This window comes from Rhinolophus sinicus, chromosome 14 (genome assembly GCF_057876585.1).
Source record: "Rhinolophus sinicus isolate RSI-liver-muscle chromosome 14, RSI-T2T, whole genome shotgun sequence".
Taxonomy (NCBI): Eukaryota; Metazoa; Chordata; class Mammalia; order Chiroptera; family Rhinolophidae; genus Rhinolophus; species Rhinolophus sinicus.
The window spans coordinates 72,018,820-72,038,675 of NC_142514.1; the positions used below are offsets into that span (position 1 = coordinate 72,018,820).

Consider the following 19,856-nt stretch of genomic DNA (forward strand, 5'->3'; position numbering starts at 1 on the left):
TCAGCTTCTTCCTCTGCTTCCTTACAAGAGCCCCCAATCCTTGTTCCTTATAAATTCCCACCTCCACAAAGCTTGGGCAGGACAGGAAACACAAGGCAGGTTGAATCACTCTGACCCAGCTCCTACTTTATCCATCTTGGCTTGTTTGCGGCCTTTGTCTGAGGAATAGAGCCGCTTTTTCGTGGCTGCTATCACGCCTGTACCTAAAAACTCCCATGCCCCACAGCCATTAATTTTTGTTCTGGAGGCTTTTAAAAGTCAGGTCTCCTCCTCAGAGATCCATTGGTCTACAGCACAGAAGCAAGCATGGGAAGCTTCAAATGCTGTTGCCTTGAACAGATACTTGGGGGCTTGTAGATGGCTTCAAAGAATAGAATTACAATGGTATTTCCACGAGCAGGTAGAGTTCCCGAGGAAACTGGAACTATTTCTCCCCAATCTGGCCAATGATCCTTGTTGAGGGGGCTGATTTGCCCTGTGTTTTATGCTGGACTGGGCAAAATAAACAGTGTGCACAGAGAGCACTAATTGCTTCATTTATTCCTCCATTTAGCCAGGGAAACATCAGAGTTCATTCAGCCTCAGAATGGAAAATTACATGTTGGGGAGAAAAGAGCCACACTGAGGGAATGACAATGCAATTCAGGTTCCACTCGTTCATGTATTTTATTTATCCAGTGAAGGGAGGAGAAAAAAAAAAAAAAGAATACAAAGGTGCACAAAGTCTGAGAGAATACCAAGGTCACATCCTCCATTTTCCTCAGTCCACTGAAATCCACAGATTAAATAAAATTGCAAAGGTATGAGACAAACATCTTGCTGGAGAATAAGAGGTCTTCTTGGAGAAAGAAAACCCTTTTTAAGGTTAATATCTACTCAGGAGTTTCTTATTTGACAATGGCTTACTTTAGTCTTTATAAAAATATGGCAGCATCATATAAACTGCTGGGGTTGGATATTTAAGGGTAGGTGGACAGAGGCTGCTGACTGGCCGACTCTCCAAGAGTCCAGGTCTGAAAGAGTCCCACTGTGGTGAGGGCCAAAGAACATCATAAACATCCTTGGGAGGGGGGAGACATGGTGACACATGATAAAAAAGGAATCTCAGATATCACACTCCGGGATTCCCATTATACAGATGGGGAAACTGAGGCTTGGGAGATTAAATGATTTCCCTAAGGTCACATAGCTAGTTAATAGTAGGAACTCCAATTTCTTGGCTTCTAAGTCAGTTGTTTTGGACATTGTGTAAATAAATGCTCCCAACATTAACTTTCCCAAGATTCTACAGTTGGCAATTTTAGCTTTTTAAGAGAAAAAAACTAAAGAAAAAAAAGATGTATGGAGAACTCTGATAAATTTGTATCCAATCTCAAGAACCTCATGTTAAGATATAGTTGAAGGACTAATGTTTGGTTCAAAGTCAGGGAACTTCATTTTTCTAAGAATACCTATGACAATATCTTATACTTAGTGAGACAGGAATGGAAGGCAGCACCACACAGGGGAGATGAGAAAAACCAATATTAGAAAATAAAATGGGCCACATTAGCGATTGTTAGGCTGGTCTAAACTGTTTCAGCGTTTTCCAAAAACACGGAAAATGACACTAAGTCACAATCTATGAGAGGGGAGTGTGACAGGACCTCTGGTGGGCACACAGAAACACCCTCTAAGCAGCTGGGAGCCCGTGCACAGCTGGACACATGGCATCCACTTTCACCAGAGCCACTGAGCTGAGCGAGTGTGAGCTCACGCCCGTGCTGCCCATGGTTGAGCACAGGCCAGTGCAAATCAACACCAAATCTCTGTCACTTCAAAAGCTGGCTTGCTCTGTTGTAACCCTGTGAGTAAATCAGAGAGGGGGGAACTGGTGGTGGCGTGGGGCTGGTTCAGGTTGCCGAGATAGGCTGCACATTTTGAACCCTGGACAAGGTGACTGGTATCTTTGTTTCCCCTGGGCCCGGAGCTTTTGTAATGGGCTGGGAGTGCGCCTTGGTGTCTGCAATTCGCTCTTTAAACTTTTGCTGCAGGAATTTTTCTTCTTTGGAGTAACTTTTTGCAAACACCGACATCAGCAGGCACCCTGCCATGGATGTGCCCCCAATGCAGAAGAGCACGGCTCCTGCCAGCTTGTACATGTCAAGGGCTCCATTAAACTGAACGGCATGCGTGTCGACCACCACGAAATCAGCTTCACCAAAAGCTTCAATTTTGGGGGGCACAAGGAAGCCCACTGCCAGAACCGTCAGTCCAAGAATCACAAAGACTGTGCCAGAGATGAGTCCGACCTAGAGAAAGACACAGTGAAACAAGACAGATAAGCACGGTGCTTCCGCTATGCCTGAGCTTCCCAGGGCAGGACTTGTCTTGGTTTGTTTTTTTTTGAAGGGAAGTGCATTTTCCTAGTCACCCCTAATTTATATGCCTACACGATTTTCTGGTTTAAAAAGAAGGCAGGAGGAAGACCTTTCTGATTTTAATGCCAGCCAGAAATTGCAGTGCTGTCTTGATTTTTTTTTTTTTCCTTTGAGCTTTCAGTTTGTACAATGCTTTGCAGTTGACAAAGCCCCCCTTTGCTTACATTGTCTCATTAGGTCTTGGGAAAGAGAAAAGCAGCCCTGATATCCAGGAGCTGGCCTGACTCTATCCGCTAGGCATAGCTGTTGTTAGAAGCCGCCTGGAGCTCACAGCGAGGCCATGTTGTTTTCCTGTCAGCACAAATCAATCTCACAGAACATAACATCAGACAAGCTCATTCTGTGCCTGTGATGAAGTGCGACTACTTCATCGTTTTCTCTAAGCACAGACAAAAACAAGGTCATTGTGCAAGCCACAAAATACACAACACTTCCCCTCACACCCCTCCCTACCCCCCCCCCCCACACTTATATGAATGACTGCTGTTTCTTTACCAATTACTGCTTTAGTCTGGCTCTAGGCTGCTCTCCATATAGACAAGATTCATTAAGAAATCAAATCATAGAATTGTCCCTGACAATGCAGTGATCTCCTGTTCCCTTAGACCCGCCCCCAAACCACCCAACCAAAGCCTATAATATGTCCTTTCTCATACCCCCTTACTGAAATACCCTATGGGATCATCTCTCTCACTATGATGCGTAATAACACAACTCGCCCAATATATCGGTATGTACCGGTGGTTTTGGCTGGTGGACATTGACAGTCTGTATAACTACTCACCCTTTTCTCAAGTAAGGGCGGAAGGAATCATAACCGCCAGTTTACAGGTGAGGAAATGTAGCCTCACAGAGGGTAGGTCACTGGCCCAGAATGGACAGCTAGCAAGTTGCAGAGGAGGGTGAGAAGCCACAGATCTCACCCACGGCTAGTGCTTTCTCCTCTAACATGAAACTATTTGGGCTTTACTTGTGCAGATGAGAACTGTTAGGAATAGCAGATCGAGATTACATTGCATCAGCTCAAGTTCTAATAAAATGTAGCACACTGAAGATGGAATGTAACATACCATTTAGTGGTTTAAGCTCAGAGGTGTGGAGTTAACAGATTCAGGCTTGGAGTCTAGCATGGCCAACTAGAAAGTCACTTAAATGATTCTCTTGTTAATTTCCCATCTCTAAAATGATAAATGGTAATAGTACCTACCTCATACTGTTGTTTTGAGGACTAAATGAGACATGCATGAAAGTACTTACTCCTGTGCCTGGCTAAGTAATACATTGTAACAAGTAGCTGTTATTACTGGGAAATGTACCTCTCATAAAATTAGGCTATATTGGCATCCGAATTACAACATAACGCTCAGCACTTGGAACAAAGAACAGCAAGCATAGTTATTTATTTTTTAAACACATTTTTCATTTCCTCCTGTTTCTAATTACTTTTAGTTAGAATAACAAGGTTGGGAAAATGACAAAATGCATAATACCATTTAATCTGGAACATTTAAAGTATGTTTAACTTATTTATGTATTACATTCTAGGGTAATACACTAATAAAGAGGTTTGGATAACAGAAGGAAAACATTGCAAATCCATCACCTTAACAAAGGGGGGAAAGGGGAACGAGTATATTGAGCATTGTGGACCTTGAAAAGGGATATAGCTGCCAAGAAGGACTCCTTGTGGTTAATTGAGCTCAAATTTATAACCAGAGTCTCTAAGCCATTGGTGAGGCCTCTCATGCACGCTGCATTTCTGGAGAAAGCCACAGGTTGAGCTGTCAGCGTCTTACACTATGCTTCTGCACAGTGTGTGCTGACCGTTACAAAGAAGTTCCTGGAATTATATTTTGACCAATGGGCTGAGACCTGACCGCTGCACAATCAGAGCTGTGCAACTGCATCCTCATTTGCATCTTTACTGACCAATCAGAGTGGTGCCAGCTAATCATACTGTGCTATTTGAGCCAATCAAACTGTGCAAATTTGGATTGCAGAAAAATGGGCCAATCAGGGACCAGGGTGGGATCTTTCCCTATATAAGCCAGCCTCCCCTTTGTTTCAGGGGAATGCACTTTCTGTTTCTTCTGGAGGTTGTGTTTCCCAGGCTTGCAAACTGTTTTACTTGAATATAGTTTCTCCTTTTACTGTACCCCAGATTGGAGACTCCTGATGGCATTGGATTGGTAACAGTGACCTTTTGTTGACAGCATCTATTGTGAGCTAAGCATATTGCTAGGTGTATATTTCACTTTATCCTCACCAGCATCTTATGAGAGGTAGGTATTTTTATTCCCATTTCACCTGTAAGAAACTGAAGTTTTTAGGATTGAAGAAGCATAGTTGCAGGTCCCATAGTAGCAGGTGGCTTGACTTGGCTCCAACCCAGTGCAAGACTTCTAAGTGCTGCCCCGCCTCTTTTATTTTCCCATGTTACTTCACCAATTACTATTTCGTATACTACCTGCTATTTTTTTTATTGCAACAGAGTTTTTGTTACCATAAATGGACAAAATTCCATTATGTAATATTGTAAAAAGAAAACTGAAAAACAGAGTCAATATAATGTCTTCTGAAAAAAATAGAAACTATTCTACAGAAGATATTAGTAATACAAGAAAAGTTGGTTTATAAAATACAACAGTTTGAATGGCTTTCTACATTTTTCTAAAAATGGTGGTGAATAAATTCACCTCCAAAGACTATTTTTTAAAAATAACTTTAAAATAGTGACTCACATTGGAAAATTCTGAATGCACAAACAAAATTAACTTAAACATCCATGGGGACAAGCTTCATATGTCACTAAATTACGTCCCTCCTCAAGAATTGGCACTCATTCTCAAAAATTGAGGCCAGCGAAAATGTATCCATCTTAGTTTATGAGGTTCTTAAGAGCAACTGAGGCCCATGTTATGCATCTTCTATTTCTGTCTTGTCTCTCCACAGCTCTTATTGTGCTTCATAAATATTCCTGACTGACTAACCTAAACCACCAGACTGCTGAATATGGAGCCAGGTGATTGATTCTCAGAACAGCCTGCTCCTCAGCTCAGCAGTGCTTTATAGATTAAAATCCACTCTTGGAATATCACTCAGAAGCTAAAAGGCAAACCATGACTTGCAGATGGCAGAACTTCTGCTCACTTTAAGAACTTGAAAGTGGCTGGCCTCCTTGAGCCTCCTCCCTTTTCCTTGTTATATTGGAGTAGCAGAGAGATGCCTGCCATCTATGGAGGGGACCACAAGGTGATGAAGAGCTAACTCCAAAGATTCTGAAGGAGTCATCAGAGCAAAGCTAATGCGGATCTCCAAGAGGTGTGGCCAGAGAGGGACTCCAGATCTGTTAAAACATGCCAGGGAGAGCTTGGGCTAGTAGGTGCGAAGGAGCAATGATAGGATCAAAACCTCCCTGCCTCTTAACTTCCTAAGCATATAATGGAGGTGAGGAGGGATGTTGGGATGCATAAACTTAATCCCGGTACCATGTTGGAATACCGGAAAGAATAAACGAACTTTGGTGGTGATGCTATACAATATCATAACAACTGTCTCTGGTCACAGCTCTAAGTTGAAGTGGTCCTAGGTCTAAAAGGGGGCTTTCTATTAAATAGACTTAAAACAATGCAACACAGAGGTATTTTAAGGATCTAAGAGACCAAAGCAGCCCTGTGCAGGGCCATGCAGAAGAATTGAAATGCTGCTGGGCAAGAGGCCTCCCCCAGGTATACCAGAACAGCCTGAGGCTGTGGGGTGATTAGATCAACAGAGAGAGAGAGAGAGAGAGAGAGAGAGAGAGAGAGAGAGAGAGAGAGAGAGACTGCCCCAGACAGTAACAAAGCTAAAAGACAGCAGCAAAGACAGTTTCTGAGCTGTGATTTCTCATGACTCTCTTGACTGCAGGGAAGGTGTGTGAAAACCCAGTCCCTGCTGCTGGAGAGGAGGGCTGGATAAAGAGAATTTGGATTCCAGAAATTCTGCTGCTGGGGGCGACAAGACAGAGACGGCTGTTATTTTGACCAACATCCCTTTTATTGTATCTCCATGAGCTGATGATTTCTGAAAACGCAGTTTATTCCAATAAGCAGAACTGGCAGCAGTAGCAACGCAGCTGTTCTGGCACAGACGAGGCAGTAATGACTGTTGGAAGCAAGAACTAGAGTGGCAGGGAAGAACAGCGTCTGGCGGGGAGTGCTGGCTGCAGCTAACTCTGAAAGGAGCCGTCTGGGTTAGAGGTAACTCAGGGGAAGCACATCAGGAGTGAAGCCTGGCTTTTCTTCTTCATTAGCCCTGAGGGCTGTTGCTGACCGCTCCTCAGCAGGATCTGAGCTAGGAGGGGTGTCGTTTGCCAGCAGTGATGACAGATTCTAGCTCATCTCTCCTGACCTTCTTGCCTGACCTGCTTGTAAAGATACTGAGCTTTACAAAGTCATGGCCTATGCCGGGGTCTGATCTAGGTCCTTCCACATGCTTTACCTCCTACAGTCCTCACAGTTGCCCTTCACCTGGGTAGTGATACCCATTATCCCACATTAGCTCTTCTACCTTACAGAGGCTCTGTCCCTCTAGCATTCAGTTGCTTCCTCCTGCAAAATGTATCCCAGATCCCCGTGTTCCTCTCCAGCCACTGCTTCAACTCCTTCCTAACCTTGATAGCCAAGCTTGGTCCTCCACGGCTTCACTGAAATTGCTCTCTCTGAAGTTACTAACGATCTCCTAATTGTCACATCAAATATGACTTTTCTCTTTTGATCTCGTTTGAATGTTCTGCAGCCCTTCATGCTTCCTGAAAACCATCACTCATTGTTACCACTGACACAACTCTCTTCACTTTCCACATCTACCGCTTTAATAACCCACTCTCAGCCCACTTTGCCGGACACTGTTCTTAAGTTATTGGTGTTCTCCAGGGTTCGACCCTTGACTCACATCTTTTGTTCAATATGTCCTCTCTAGCATTTAACCTGTGGCTGCAATTTCAAACCCCACCCATATACCGATGATTTCCAAATCTCCAACGCCAGCCTAAATCATTCTCCTAGGTTCTAGCCTCATATTTCTGAGAGCCAATAAGAGGATCTACACAAAAACGTCCCCAAGACTCGGGAAACCAAAAATATTAAAAAATGTACTTCCTTCCTTCCCAACTTTTCTGTGTTCCTGCCACCCATTCACTGAGTCTTTCCTCACATTCACAGTCAATAGATAATTAAATATTATTGATTCTACCTGGTAAAGCTCCCTTGAATTTCGTCTCTACTCTCCATCCCTACATCTACTCTAATGGTGCAGCGACTCTTATATCATCGCAATAGCATTCTGATGGTCTCCACTGCTACTCTCATCCTGCTTTATCCATCTTTCAAGTACCATCTGAGAAAACGTTTAAAAACAGAATGAATGCCACATGGTTTCTCTTAAGAGGCTTCCATAGCTCTTCTCATTTTTACTGTAAAACCAGCTCCTTACTATCCAGCAAAACTTTAAAGACAAGTCTCAGATGGAAGTTTAAATTCGGACTTAGCTCAGGGGAAGCTGGAGCGATCAGGATGGAGAGAAGGAAGGTCTTGAGAGAAAAGAGAGGGACGAGAAGCACTTTTTCTTTGAGTAAAGGCTGTGGAGGAGGCCATCTGGCTTATCCCTGAACATGGCTGTTGGACACCCTTTGAGTGGTTTCTTATACGGGTTGAGGAAAAGGTGAAAAGGAGAATAATGCTGAGGTGAGGAAAGAGTGATTGGGAGTGAGAAGACTTCTCCCATTAGTTCATACCTGCCATACTTAGGCTGTTTGCTGCACAATCAAGTGGCAACAGCCTTAGTCAAGGTCTAGTGCAAAGATAAGAAAGAAACATTCCACCTTAGGCAGCAGCAGAGGGTGGCAGTGTGTAGGTGGGACCATGTCACATAGAGTTTTGCATATGGCAGCAGTCGCAGGCACTGGGATAAAGTAGTGGCTGAGGCAACCATGCCATAATGCAGAACATGTGAGGCCCAGAGAATGTGTGCAATATTCTATGTGTGTGTGTGCACGTGCGCATGAGTGTGTACACCTAATTATGAGATAACCTCCCCAAGAAAGCCTAGGCTTATTATGACTTTGCCCCCTCACTGTACTCAAACTGGAAGCTTCTAGAGAAATTTGTTTCACGGCTTTTAAAAGTCTTCCATGATCCAGCTCTTGTATGCAGTCCAACATTCATCTCTTGACCCCTCTCCTTCAACTTCTGAACTTGTACCCCAGCCCTACTGAACTATTTGCGGCCTCCGGAACATGCTGTCTTCTCTCACGGCTCAGTTTTTGCAGTGCTTTCTTTCTATTGGGTGCCATGTTGCTGCTTGTTCACACGTGATCTCTTCTGTGGAGCTATTTCCTCCCCAGGCTGCATCAGGTCCTCCCCTCCCCCAACCCTGTGCTCCCAGTAAATAATATGACTTGGGAGTGTTGGTCATGTTGGGTTGTGATCATCTACGTACATGTCTACCTTCCCTACTTGTGAACTCCTCCAAGTCAAGGCTGTATCTTATTCCCAGGTGAAGAATAGCATCTTATTCACAGTTGAATCCTAGAGCCTACCACATGGCCTTGTGCATAGTGGACATATAAATGTCTGTAGAAAGTGAGACTAGCACGGTGAGATAGATGCTATGTAGATCCACGGGACAGAGCAAATATTCTAACTCAGGCCCATTTGATACCAGTCTCCATTCTCATTAAGCCCGTCCATGCTGCCCACTGCTGAGGAGATGGAGGTGATGAAACAGTGATACTTAGGTTACTCAGGTTGACTGTAGGGTTCCGAACGGCCAGTGTTTAGTGATTAGGATTTGAGTCTAGGATTTGGATTTTGCTGGGACATAATCTCTACGAGGCCATGGACTTTTGCCTGTTCTTTTTTTCTTTCTCCGAAGTAGGTCCAACACAACAGGAACAAATACTTTCTTGTTTGTGTAAAATAAAAAGGAGAAAATATTGAAATCTGAATTCTGGGGTTGGTAATTTACTGTGAGTTCTTTAGTTTAAATCCATACCTATATATTGTTTGATGGATTGACAGCATCGCAAATCTCATAACCCACCACTGCTTTGGATCCACACGAATGCTGACAGTATTCTGTATGTCAGTGGCATTTTAGGCTCTTGGCACAACAGAACTGTCAAGCAAATATTTGCTTTTTGACACACACTGAAGCAACCACCCACTTATGTGGGTAAATACAAGATGTGCCAAGCATGGCTATGTATTGCGTTGATCCAGGCCAGTAAGGATTCACCAGAGGTGACACTGCTACAGGGCAAGGATGATGGCTTGATCAATTCTAAAACAGAGCATGTGACACTAGTTAAGGTTTTGAATTAACAAAGGTCTTGGGTAATCTATGGTAACAACTATGTTACCCAATACTTTATTTATTAACTAAATTTCCAGTTTTATTTTCACTTCAGAACTCAGTGTCCCATATGGCATCTGGTAATAGTAACTTCTACATTGAATGCTTATTGAGTGCATACTGGACATTGTTCTAAGCTCTTTGCAAATATTATCTTATTTAATTCTCACAACTTTATATGATCAGTACTATGTGTATCACTGTAAGAATCCCATTAAGGTCAATTACTTGCCCAAAGTTGCAAAGCTATTAAATGGAAGAGGTGAGATTTAAACCATGCAGTCTGAGGACACAGAGTCCATGCTAATAATCATTATGTGACATTGTCTCTTGTTACAGCCTTGCCAATAAATTGCAATATCAATATCAATGTTTAAAATTCTGAGATCTTTTGGGAGAAAGTCAGGATGATTGGAAATCCCTGAGGCACAGAATGTTAGAGCAGTATAGGACCTGAGATATCATCCAAGGCTGTATTGTCTCAGCATCTCTTCCTGAATCCTCAGCCTTTTCTTGATTTCTAAATGTTAGAATGTCTCAATGCCCTCTTCTATGCCCCTACTCTCTTCCTAGGTGATTCCCATCTAGTCTGGTGCCTTATATGCATTCTACATGCTAACGACTCCCCATCCATGCACTGTAAATTAGTGTATGTAAATTGCCACTAGAGTTCTCCACTTGCATGTCTAATAGGCATCATCAATATAACATGGCCAGAATCAAACCCTTGGTTCCCCACCCATCCCACTGCTCTCCTCATATTCTCCATCCCAGTGAATGATAACATGATTCACTAAATAGCTTGGGCTACAAGACTTGTCTCACATCTTTGTCTCACATCGGATTCATCAGCGTGTCCTGAGCGCTTGGTCTTCAAATTTTATGCTACATCTGACTACTTCTCACCATCTCCACTACCATGACTTTGATATAAGACACCATCATCTCTTACCAGGGTACTTTAACAGCCTCCTGAATAATCTAGCTGCTTCTACACTTGTCCTTCTATCACCTACTTTCTGTACAGCAGCCAGAATTATCCCATTAAAATATTAGTCAGATCGTATCACTCCTTTGCATAAAATGTCCCTGTGGCTTCTCATGTCTCTCAAGGTAAGAGCCAAAGTCCTCGCTATCATGTACAGGGCTCTACATAATTTATCTGTGCCATTATTTTTGTGAATCCATCGCCTTTCCTTTCTCCCTCTCATTCCACTCCAATCAGACTGTATCTCGTTATTTTTCAAACACACTGAACTTGTTCCCATTTCAGAGCTTTTAGACTTGCTGCTTTTCCAGCCTCGCATGACCTTCAGCCAGATAATTTAATGGTCTGCTTCCTCCGCTTATCCTGGTATGTGCTCAAATGTCATCTCTTCTGAAAGGCTTTCAATAATCAGCATGTGTAAATACCAGTCCCCCATCACTCCCGCTCCTCTTATCCTGTTTTATTTCTCTTCGTTGCACTTGTCACTACCTGACATTCTATTATATGTTTTTATTTGTTTATAGTCTGTTTCCCATGATAGATTATAAATTCCATGAGGGCAAAGACTTTTTCTTCTCCTGTTTGCCACTCTCATCTCCAGCACTTTGAAACTTCTTGGCACAGAATAGGTGCTCACTGTGTTGGTTGACTGAATACATAGTCTAATGAGGCTCCTTCATTTGAGAAAGTTGAAGCTCAGACAGCTTCTTGATGACATAGCTAGCAGAGCTAGAGCTGACTTGCTGACCACTGTATTATGTCTCAGCATTAACTCTCCTAATTATTTCCTTTTAATCATGGTTGTAATTTGTCAAGTAATATTTAGCAAGCCTCTGAGGGAGGCTGAAAGCATATAATGTTTGGTCCACGGATGGCTTCACAGTTGGTGAATTTAGTGGCACATGACTAACAGTAGCAAAAATAATAATAATGGCAATTATACTTATTGCTGTTTAACCTGCAAATCAACAATGATGCTGTGCTTAGAGGCTTTCTTCAGCCCATGGTTTATAGTCTCCTTTCCTAAGGGAGGAAAACTGCACTTAGCATCCCTAGGAGTGACACACACACAGAGTTCCAAACCTCCCCGGTGCTCTGCAGCTACAGTACTCACCATATCCAACACCTGTTCCATTTCCTGAGTTAAAAACACGCTCTTGACTTACCTTCCAGAATACTGAGCTCCACCTGTTAGGTGATCTCTGGATCTGGAAATCATCCTCATTCTCCCAGATCGAGGTGGCACAGTCCTCATAAAACTGGTGCAGGTAGGACCGGACTCCATAGCGCTGGTAGCCGCCCTCGCCAGCAGCCTGTGCCTGCTTGGACCCACAGACGTTGCTACAAGAACTCATCCTTCCCAGCTGGAATGACAACATCCACGTGCATCACCCTCACGCACGCTGGCCTCAGAATCATTAAAGGCACATTAAAGGTGAGAAGCAGGCTGAGTCATGCATGCTCTTTTCTTATAAGACACTTTTTAAGACCTGTCTTTCTTATAAGGTTAATACAAAACATGACTAAATACTCAATGACTAGACCTGTTTCTTCATACATGAAATAAGACATAACAGCACAGTTCACTTAAAGTATGCAAAAATTTAACCATGAAGCACATAAGAAATGGCAATAAAGAAGACGAGATTTTCATTATCTTGATGAGAAGTCTTCAATCTCTCAGAATCCAGTAGTATTTACACTTAGATATTAGGCAGGCAGTCACTCTATACAGATGGAATTTGTCTTAGACAGTCCTCTCAGCTGCTTAACCATGTTCCCTTGTGGAAAAGACATGGTGTTACCTTTAGTAGTTTGAAATTCTGCCTTTGGATCTCATGTATCTTGCACTAACATTTTAACTAATTGTCAAGTTGTACAGACACTTTATTAAAAACCTGCTGAGCAACTTACGCTTCACGCTTTATTAATCACTAATGGCTTGGCCAATAATTTACAAATCACTAACTGTAACACCTGATATTTCAGTAATTGTCTGTGGATACATCTGTCCATGTGGGATGCTAAAGTGTAGGGAGTAGACCCTGCCTTGTATTATTTTCCACGAAGTGTCTGGTATAAATAAGAACTCAGAGAGTGGTTAAATGAAACTATATTCCAGGTGAGTTGTTTGGGACTCTGCATTTTTCTTGATTTGACCTACTCAATACCCTTAGAGACAGGCATTTGGTTATTAATTCATGGTTTAAAAGAGGATTTACTGAGAGACAGCAATTTTGATGAGTAAGGGAATTCTCAGTTACTCTCTGCTCCTTTGTTTTCTGATTGCCATATAAGCAGATTAGCATGAAGCCGGAGGTGCTAAATGCTTACTTAGATGTTATAGTTATCCTCTAGATGGTTTCCCCTGTGTGGACACAGTCTCAAAATAACAAAGCAAGGAAGAACATAGAAGGGTATTTTCCCTTTGAATCAGGTTTTCTCAGAGTTTGTGCTATCATCCAGGCTAACAGAAGACATTAAATATTTCCAATTACTTATCAGGAAACTAAGTAGTTATGTTTATCTACAAGAAAAAAAAATAATCTACATTTCTAGCAAGTGCCCCTGTGTGGACATTTGGTTTGGTTAGATAGAATCATGGGACTACCACCCAAGTTCAAGCCAGGGAGAATTAGCATTTTCCTGTCCCATGGCCACAAAGTGAACCTATAAGAATATCTTGTAAATGTGCGCCCTTGGGCACAAATGGGTTTGCGTGAGAAAATGTAGTCAGATTCAGGAAAATATGGCCTTGATCTTAGACACATGATGCAATCAGGTGCTACAGATGGTTACCAATAACCTCATCTTTTAAAATATTGGTTAATATTACATTTAGTAATATTACATTTAGCCTACCTCCCTGAAACATCTTTCTGTTTCAGGTATAGCCACCATCTAAAGATATCACCCAGGAGGAGAGAGCAGGGGAGGCTTTTGTTTTTTTAACTTATAAACATTTTGGAAGGATATCATTTCATTAAAAAAGTCAAGAGTTTAGAATGTACTTTGGCAGATTAGCGGAGCAAAGCCTAATGCATCAAATACTTTTGTTAACCTAGTATTCATACGAGTTTTCATATTTTGAATTCTAGTATGACCTACTTAGTACCTTTTATTTACTGCTTATACAATGAAGATGATTAATAAGGGCCTATTACTAGTAATGCATAATTTTAAAGGTGCTTTCTTTTTAAGACATTCTAATAAAATTTCAGTCAAAGGGAGATAGGATTATTATTACTAATTCTGCTTTGTCATTGAAGAAACTGAGGCATAGAAAAATCATCTGCTAAAGGTTATACCATGAGTCAGGGAGCAGATGAAACATGACAATTAACACATGGACTGAATCATATACTTGGATAATCAGAACCGACTCATCCAAATATATTTTTTTCATATTTCCTACAAAGCATCAGAGAACTTAACATAAACAAAGGACAAAAATATATATGATAGGAACAAACAAAACTCCCTCATAGCAACAGTAAGAGTTATATTTTTAGATGCTGAAGTCATTCTTTCTCAGATTGAACTTTCATACAGAGCAGGACCATGTGACATACTGTAGTCATTCCCTGCACAGCTTGTTTCCGGCACATCGGATTAACTGTTTCTGCTTTATAGCGCGAGACTCAGTAGTCTAACTTTGTTAAACACAACATGGGTAACATCCTAAGAGAGATAGAAAGTGTCAAAAACAAATGTTGTTGAGGCTGAGTGATGGAAGGCTGTACTCTAAGTCAGAATGGATTTTTAGTGATGCCAGATACATTCCAGAAAAGGAATCCAAATGAGCCTTATTTTCCCCTCTAAGCACAAGAATATGGCCTGCACGGTGCTAAGCACACTGGGATCCAACCCTAGATCTTCATCTGCAACTTACTGGTCATGGCAGCTCAGGCAAGCTCACTAACGTGTCTGGGCTCTGGTATCATCACCCTTAAAATACCTAAGATGGTTGGACCAGACAGCCTCTACTTCCTTCCTGATGGAGTTTTCCAGGAGTCTTTGGCCATGAATCTACAGAATGAGTCAATTATTTTTGTTGGATAAACAACTAGGTTTAATGATTTCCCACCTCCTCCCACACCCTCATTGATTGATTGTCATTGTCCCAAATTCTGCTTTATTATGGTATGTATGAAGCTTCAGTTTAAAAGAGCATATAAGCTATTAACTAGCTTAATTAGTTGGTATTAAGTAGAATGAATGATAATGTGTTGTTTATTTGTTTAATAAGTTAACTTCAGTATCATGAATATTGCCTAAAACAGTAATCCCTGAGGGTCTTAGGGATTCATACATCTTCCCAAACATATAACTTGTTGGGATTCACTCCTAGAGGAGAATTAACACTTTACAGGATCATGAATTTTAAAATATAACATATTAGAGTGAGAATTTATACCTACAAAATCTCAACAGAGCTACATTCCTCATAGAGAATCCAGTAACCTTTTGTCACAATATAGACAATATTACAGTAACTTGGAATCTTCTAATGAAGTCACTGTAAAAGCTGGGTAATTATTATACAATAAACTAGGGTTGCAAAGAAACAGAAGATATGTCAAAAGCTTTTTAGCGTGGCTCAGCACTTGCTTAATGAGCAAGGTTTCATGAGAATTCTGATAGTCGTATTTCAATAGCTATAGTAGCAACAGCAGCAAAAATAGTAATGTTAAATCTATAATTGTTGTACGTGACAGATCCTAGAGGGCTCCAATTTTTAGAGAAAACCTTAACATCCTAGGAAGTGCATGAGCGGGGCACTGGGGGAGGGAATATATTTTCCAATCTTATATTTAAATGAGTCTTGTGAATAGTCATTTTATAGAACACTCTAGTGGAGTATGTTGTGTCCTCACTGACAGCATGGCCAGCATGATGGAACACAAGCAACATTAATGTCTGGTTGTTTGGTCATCTATGAAGAGGCAATTGTTTGTGTTCTCCCTGAAGGACATTCTAGGTGATGATAAGTGAGGATCCATCCATGGTTTTCTTTTTTTTTATATATATAATCTGTCTATGATATCTATCTCAATTGCAAGGACAATTATACATTAAATGGGTATTGAGTTCTCAGCAACATGGCACAACTATCATATCCCAGAAACCCATAGGAGAAAATCATACCTTAACTCCCCTTCCAAACCCTTCCAAAAGGCTTTCTGCAATCAGTACATGAAATGTCAGCGCTCTATCACTCTCTATCCCCTTGTCCAGATTTGTTTCTCTTCACAGCACTTATTATTACCTGATACTCTATTATGTGGTTTGTTTGTTTATGGTCTGATAGACCATATACATGATAGACTGTAAGCTTCATGAAGGCAGGGCTTTTTCTGTCTGTTTACCATGTTGATCTCAAGCACTTTGAAATTTCTTAGTACAGAGTTCTACATGGGTTGGAATGGGTGATAGGCTGAGTGGTCCTTCATTTTTCATTCCTCTGTTCGTTCAATGTTTTTTAAAGCACTAATTCTGTGCCAGATTATGTGAGGTGATGGTTACAAAGATGAGTGGGGCATAGTCTGCTCTCAATGGACTCTTGGATTAGAAGGAGAAACACTCATGAAGCAATAAATACAACAAAATGGGCACCAAAATGAGGTATTTGTGGCAGGAGGGAGCACAAATGTTGAGAATCCTTTGAACAATTCCTGGTTGGCAAACAAACCCATACATGTGTTACTATGATCTCTATGTGTGCCAATACATGAAAGTATCAATTTGTTGGAAATTCAAATTTGTCTCATATGTGCAGTTACTTTTTATTTTACTTGAAAAAATGTCCATAGCCATGAAAACAGAAATAAGTCTTTATGCCACATGAAATTCTAAGAACACCAGAGACTTTATATATTTGTCTTCATGATCTCCTTCAGCAAAGAGAGGCAGGAAATTGAGACACAAAAAGATGAGTGTTTTCCCATGGCTCTGTGTGAGTCAGTTGTGAAGCCCGGCACAGGCCCTGTTTTATTTATTCTATTTGAAATATCATTCAATTTTCATGTTGCTTTTCTCTCCCATAAAATCATTCTGAGATAATGAGAGTGAAGTTCCCATTAGAGCCACTCTTCCACAGGGCCAGTGCTGCAAGGTATAGGCACATAGATGATTCAGACCATTTATCTAACACCAAACCAAAAGGCCAATTCACGTAAAAGACTCAGATTCACAGTGGATGCAGGAAGGCATGAAAGCCTGTTAACAGCTTTTTCACTTTTAAATCAGGCATTCTGAAATTATGTGAGCATGACCTTAAAAGTTGAAAATGTATTTCTATCAATGGATCATTTGAGAGATACTTTATTTTCCTAGAATAGAGGTAGAGATTGTGGCTCTGTAGTATGTGCTTTTTTTATACCCTCTAAGTCAGTGGATATGCAGCCACCATATAAATTTTAAAAGAGGGGTAATGATATGCAATTATCTTATTAATTTACTTTTTCAAGATGTATTTTCAAGTAAGGTATACAATAAAGTCCAAAACCAAAATAAAAAGAAGAACCCATATTCTTTTTAAATCTCTTCTTTATCTACATGCATCACAAAGTGTTTATAAATCTACATGGGACAAGGTTTAAGTCTTACCTTTGAAGTCCTACTCTTCCTCTTTTTGTTTTATTTACTCTTTGACCTTTCTTTTTAACGGCACATTCTTCAATCCTATTTAAGAAAAAAAATGTCTGCAGAATGTTATCCAGACAAAAACCTCAATTTCATAAGCCATTCTCATAAGTTATACAGAATCATTTTAATGTTGACAAAAACATTGACAAAGGACTTCTTGTTCAAGAGTAGAGATAGCTTTTTTTTTCCACACAAAGGTATAACATTTTGTAACTTTCTACTGGGCTCTCTTGATAGTTTATAGAGTAAATGAGACAACATAAATGATAAGGACTCTGTAAACTATAACATTCTATACAAATGCTATTCTTATTTTGATATACTTATATCTCATGCAGTCAATGATATCATTTTATTTTACAAATTCTAAGTGAAATGATCACTTGCTTCCTCGATACTCCAGAATTGAACTATTTGGCGCCTGTTCCATTATATTATAAAATAAATGAATCTTATAGCCATTGCATTTTCCGATCTATCTACTTACATGCCTTTTAGACTTATTAAGGCTCTTTGGATGATTTACTTATTTGGTTGATTTTCACTCCTATATCCATTTTCTTCCTATCATGATCATTTTATTTTCCATCTGCCTAAGAAAACCAGGTGCCCAGGCAAGATTTAATTTAAAAGTCATTGCCAGCTATAGAGTTACTGGTTTCCTACATTATTCTAGTCATGTGAAACAAAATAATAACTGAGGACATATTTTTCAAGAGGTCTTTAAGAATTCTTTCTGATAATGAACAGTTCCCCATCCATTTGCAGGAGAACCTCAAAGACTTGAGATGAGTAAGCCTAGTTGAGAACTGACAAACTGTTTTCAGTATTTTGCAGGTTCTGTCTATATGAACCATAACTAAACCTTCTCCAAGATTCATTTTTTTTCTTTGCATCAAAATTTTATTTTGTGGTATCCTGGATCTGGATAAGCAAAAGAAAACAAGCCACTGTCATCTTTCTCCTCTCCTCTCCTCTCCCCTCCTCTTCCCTTTCTTCCCCTCCCCCTCCCTTCCCCTCCCGTTCTCTCTCTCTCTCTCTCTCTCTCTCTCTCTCTCTCTCTCTCTCTCTCTCTCTCTCTCTCTCTCTCTCTCTCTCTCTCAGCTGTGTGTCTCTCTCAATTCAACCTCGCTTCTTTTTATCTGTCGCCTTCCCCCATTTTCTCTGTAGGAATTGACTCCACACTTGCTCTTCACCAAAGGCTGGCTTGGAGCCCTTGGAGCTTTCCAAGGTGCTGAAAACATTTCTGCTCCAGAGCCAGGAACCAATTAAGCAAACAACTGTTTAACTCCAGCTCAGTTTTCTTTGAGGTAATCAGCCTTGGTCTTACCTCCACCCAACGCCCCTTTCTAAGCACAGAAGTGGTCCTGAGATAATATCAAAACATACAAATATTTTTAGACCTGGCAAAGGAATGGGGAAGGCACGTGGGGGTTAAATTCAGCCTAGAAAACAAATCAAACCAGCTTTGCAAACTCCAAGTACATATATTTCACTCTTACCTAATATACAACTTTTCTTGTCTCACAGAAAATAAACTCTTAAGTTGTCCCTGTATACCTCCCAAATTCTTACATAACACAAACCACAAATCGCCAAAGCATGGTGTTGGCTACTCCTAATTTGTAAGTGTCCACGGATTTTAATATCATGATTTTTGTAGAGATAATAAACATGAGAGAGAGGGAGAGAGAGAGAGAGAGAGAGAGAGAGAGAGAGAGAGAGAGAGAGAGAGAGAGAGAGAGAGAGAGAGAGAGAGAGAGAGAACGAATATTTGTGCATGAAGAAAGAGGAAAGAAAAAGGGAGGAGAGGGAGAACTGGAGACAAACCTAGCATAGAACACCGCATCCCGGTCTTTGCATGTCTTTACCTGCCCCCTCCGATCCCCTGACCCGTGGAGCAAGTGCAGCCAGCTAGCCGCAGATCTCTCGCTGGGGTCCCATCTCCGCCGCCGCCGCCGCGGCTCCCGCCGCACCAAGCTTAGCCTGCGTGTGATTGACAGCTGGGCGCCCCGCGTGCCCGCGCATCTGAGGCCCGCGCAGTCGCCGCGGCTGCCTCCAAAGGGGCGGGATCGGCGCTGCGCGGGCGGGCGGTGAGTGGGCGAGGCCCGAGCGGCGAGTGGGCGGGGCCCCGAGCGACCAGGCGCGCGAGCCTCCTTCCGGCTTGCAACTCGGGCCTGTACTTCCTTGGGGGGTGGCTCGTCCCTGTCTGTGCCCTGTGGAAGCTCCTCCACGGGACGGGAACCTTGCCTGCCTTGTCCACTGTTTTCTTCTCCCGCCCAGCACAATGTCTGGCCACAGCAGGCTCAATACACTTATTTTTTTTTTTAATGAATAGAGAAGGCAGATGCACCTGAAGTCTGCTTCTTCCACCACCACTCCTTTTAGGATGTGTAGAGACTTCTCTG

General features: G+C 41.5%; 1 protein-coding gene across 2 annotated transcripts; it reads right to left on the reverse strand.

The window, feature by feature from the left end:
- Window positions 1–641: 641 nt before the first annotated feature.
- On the reverse strand, window positions 642–19,495 carry NRSN1 (neurensin 1). 2 transcript variants are annotated; one of them, XM_019752452.3, is made up of 4 exons: window positions 19,320–19,495; window positions 17,410–17,484; window positions 11,967–12,164; window positions 642–2,291 (listed from the first exon to the last, which is right to left on the reverse strand). In XM_019752452.3, exons 3-4 carry the CDS (start codon window positions 12,153–12,155, stop codon window positions 1,893–1,895), a joined length of 588 nt encoding a protein of 195 aa, XP_019608011.1. In that variant the 5' UTR covers window positions 12,156–12,164; window positions 17,410–17,484; window positions 19,320–19,495; the 3' UTR covers window positions 642–1,892. The 2 variants fall into 2 exon arrangements, with proteins under 2 accessions (XP_019608011.1, XP_088647475.1); XM_088791349.1 differs by lacking the exons at window positions 17,410–17,484; window positions 19,320–19,495 and having other exon boundaries at window positions 11,967–12,194.
- Between the last annotated feature and the right edge of the window lie 361 nt (window positions 19,496–19,856).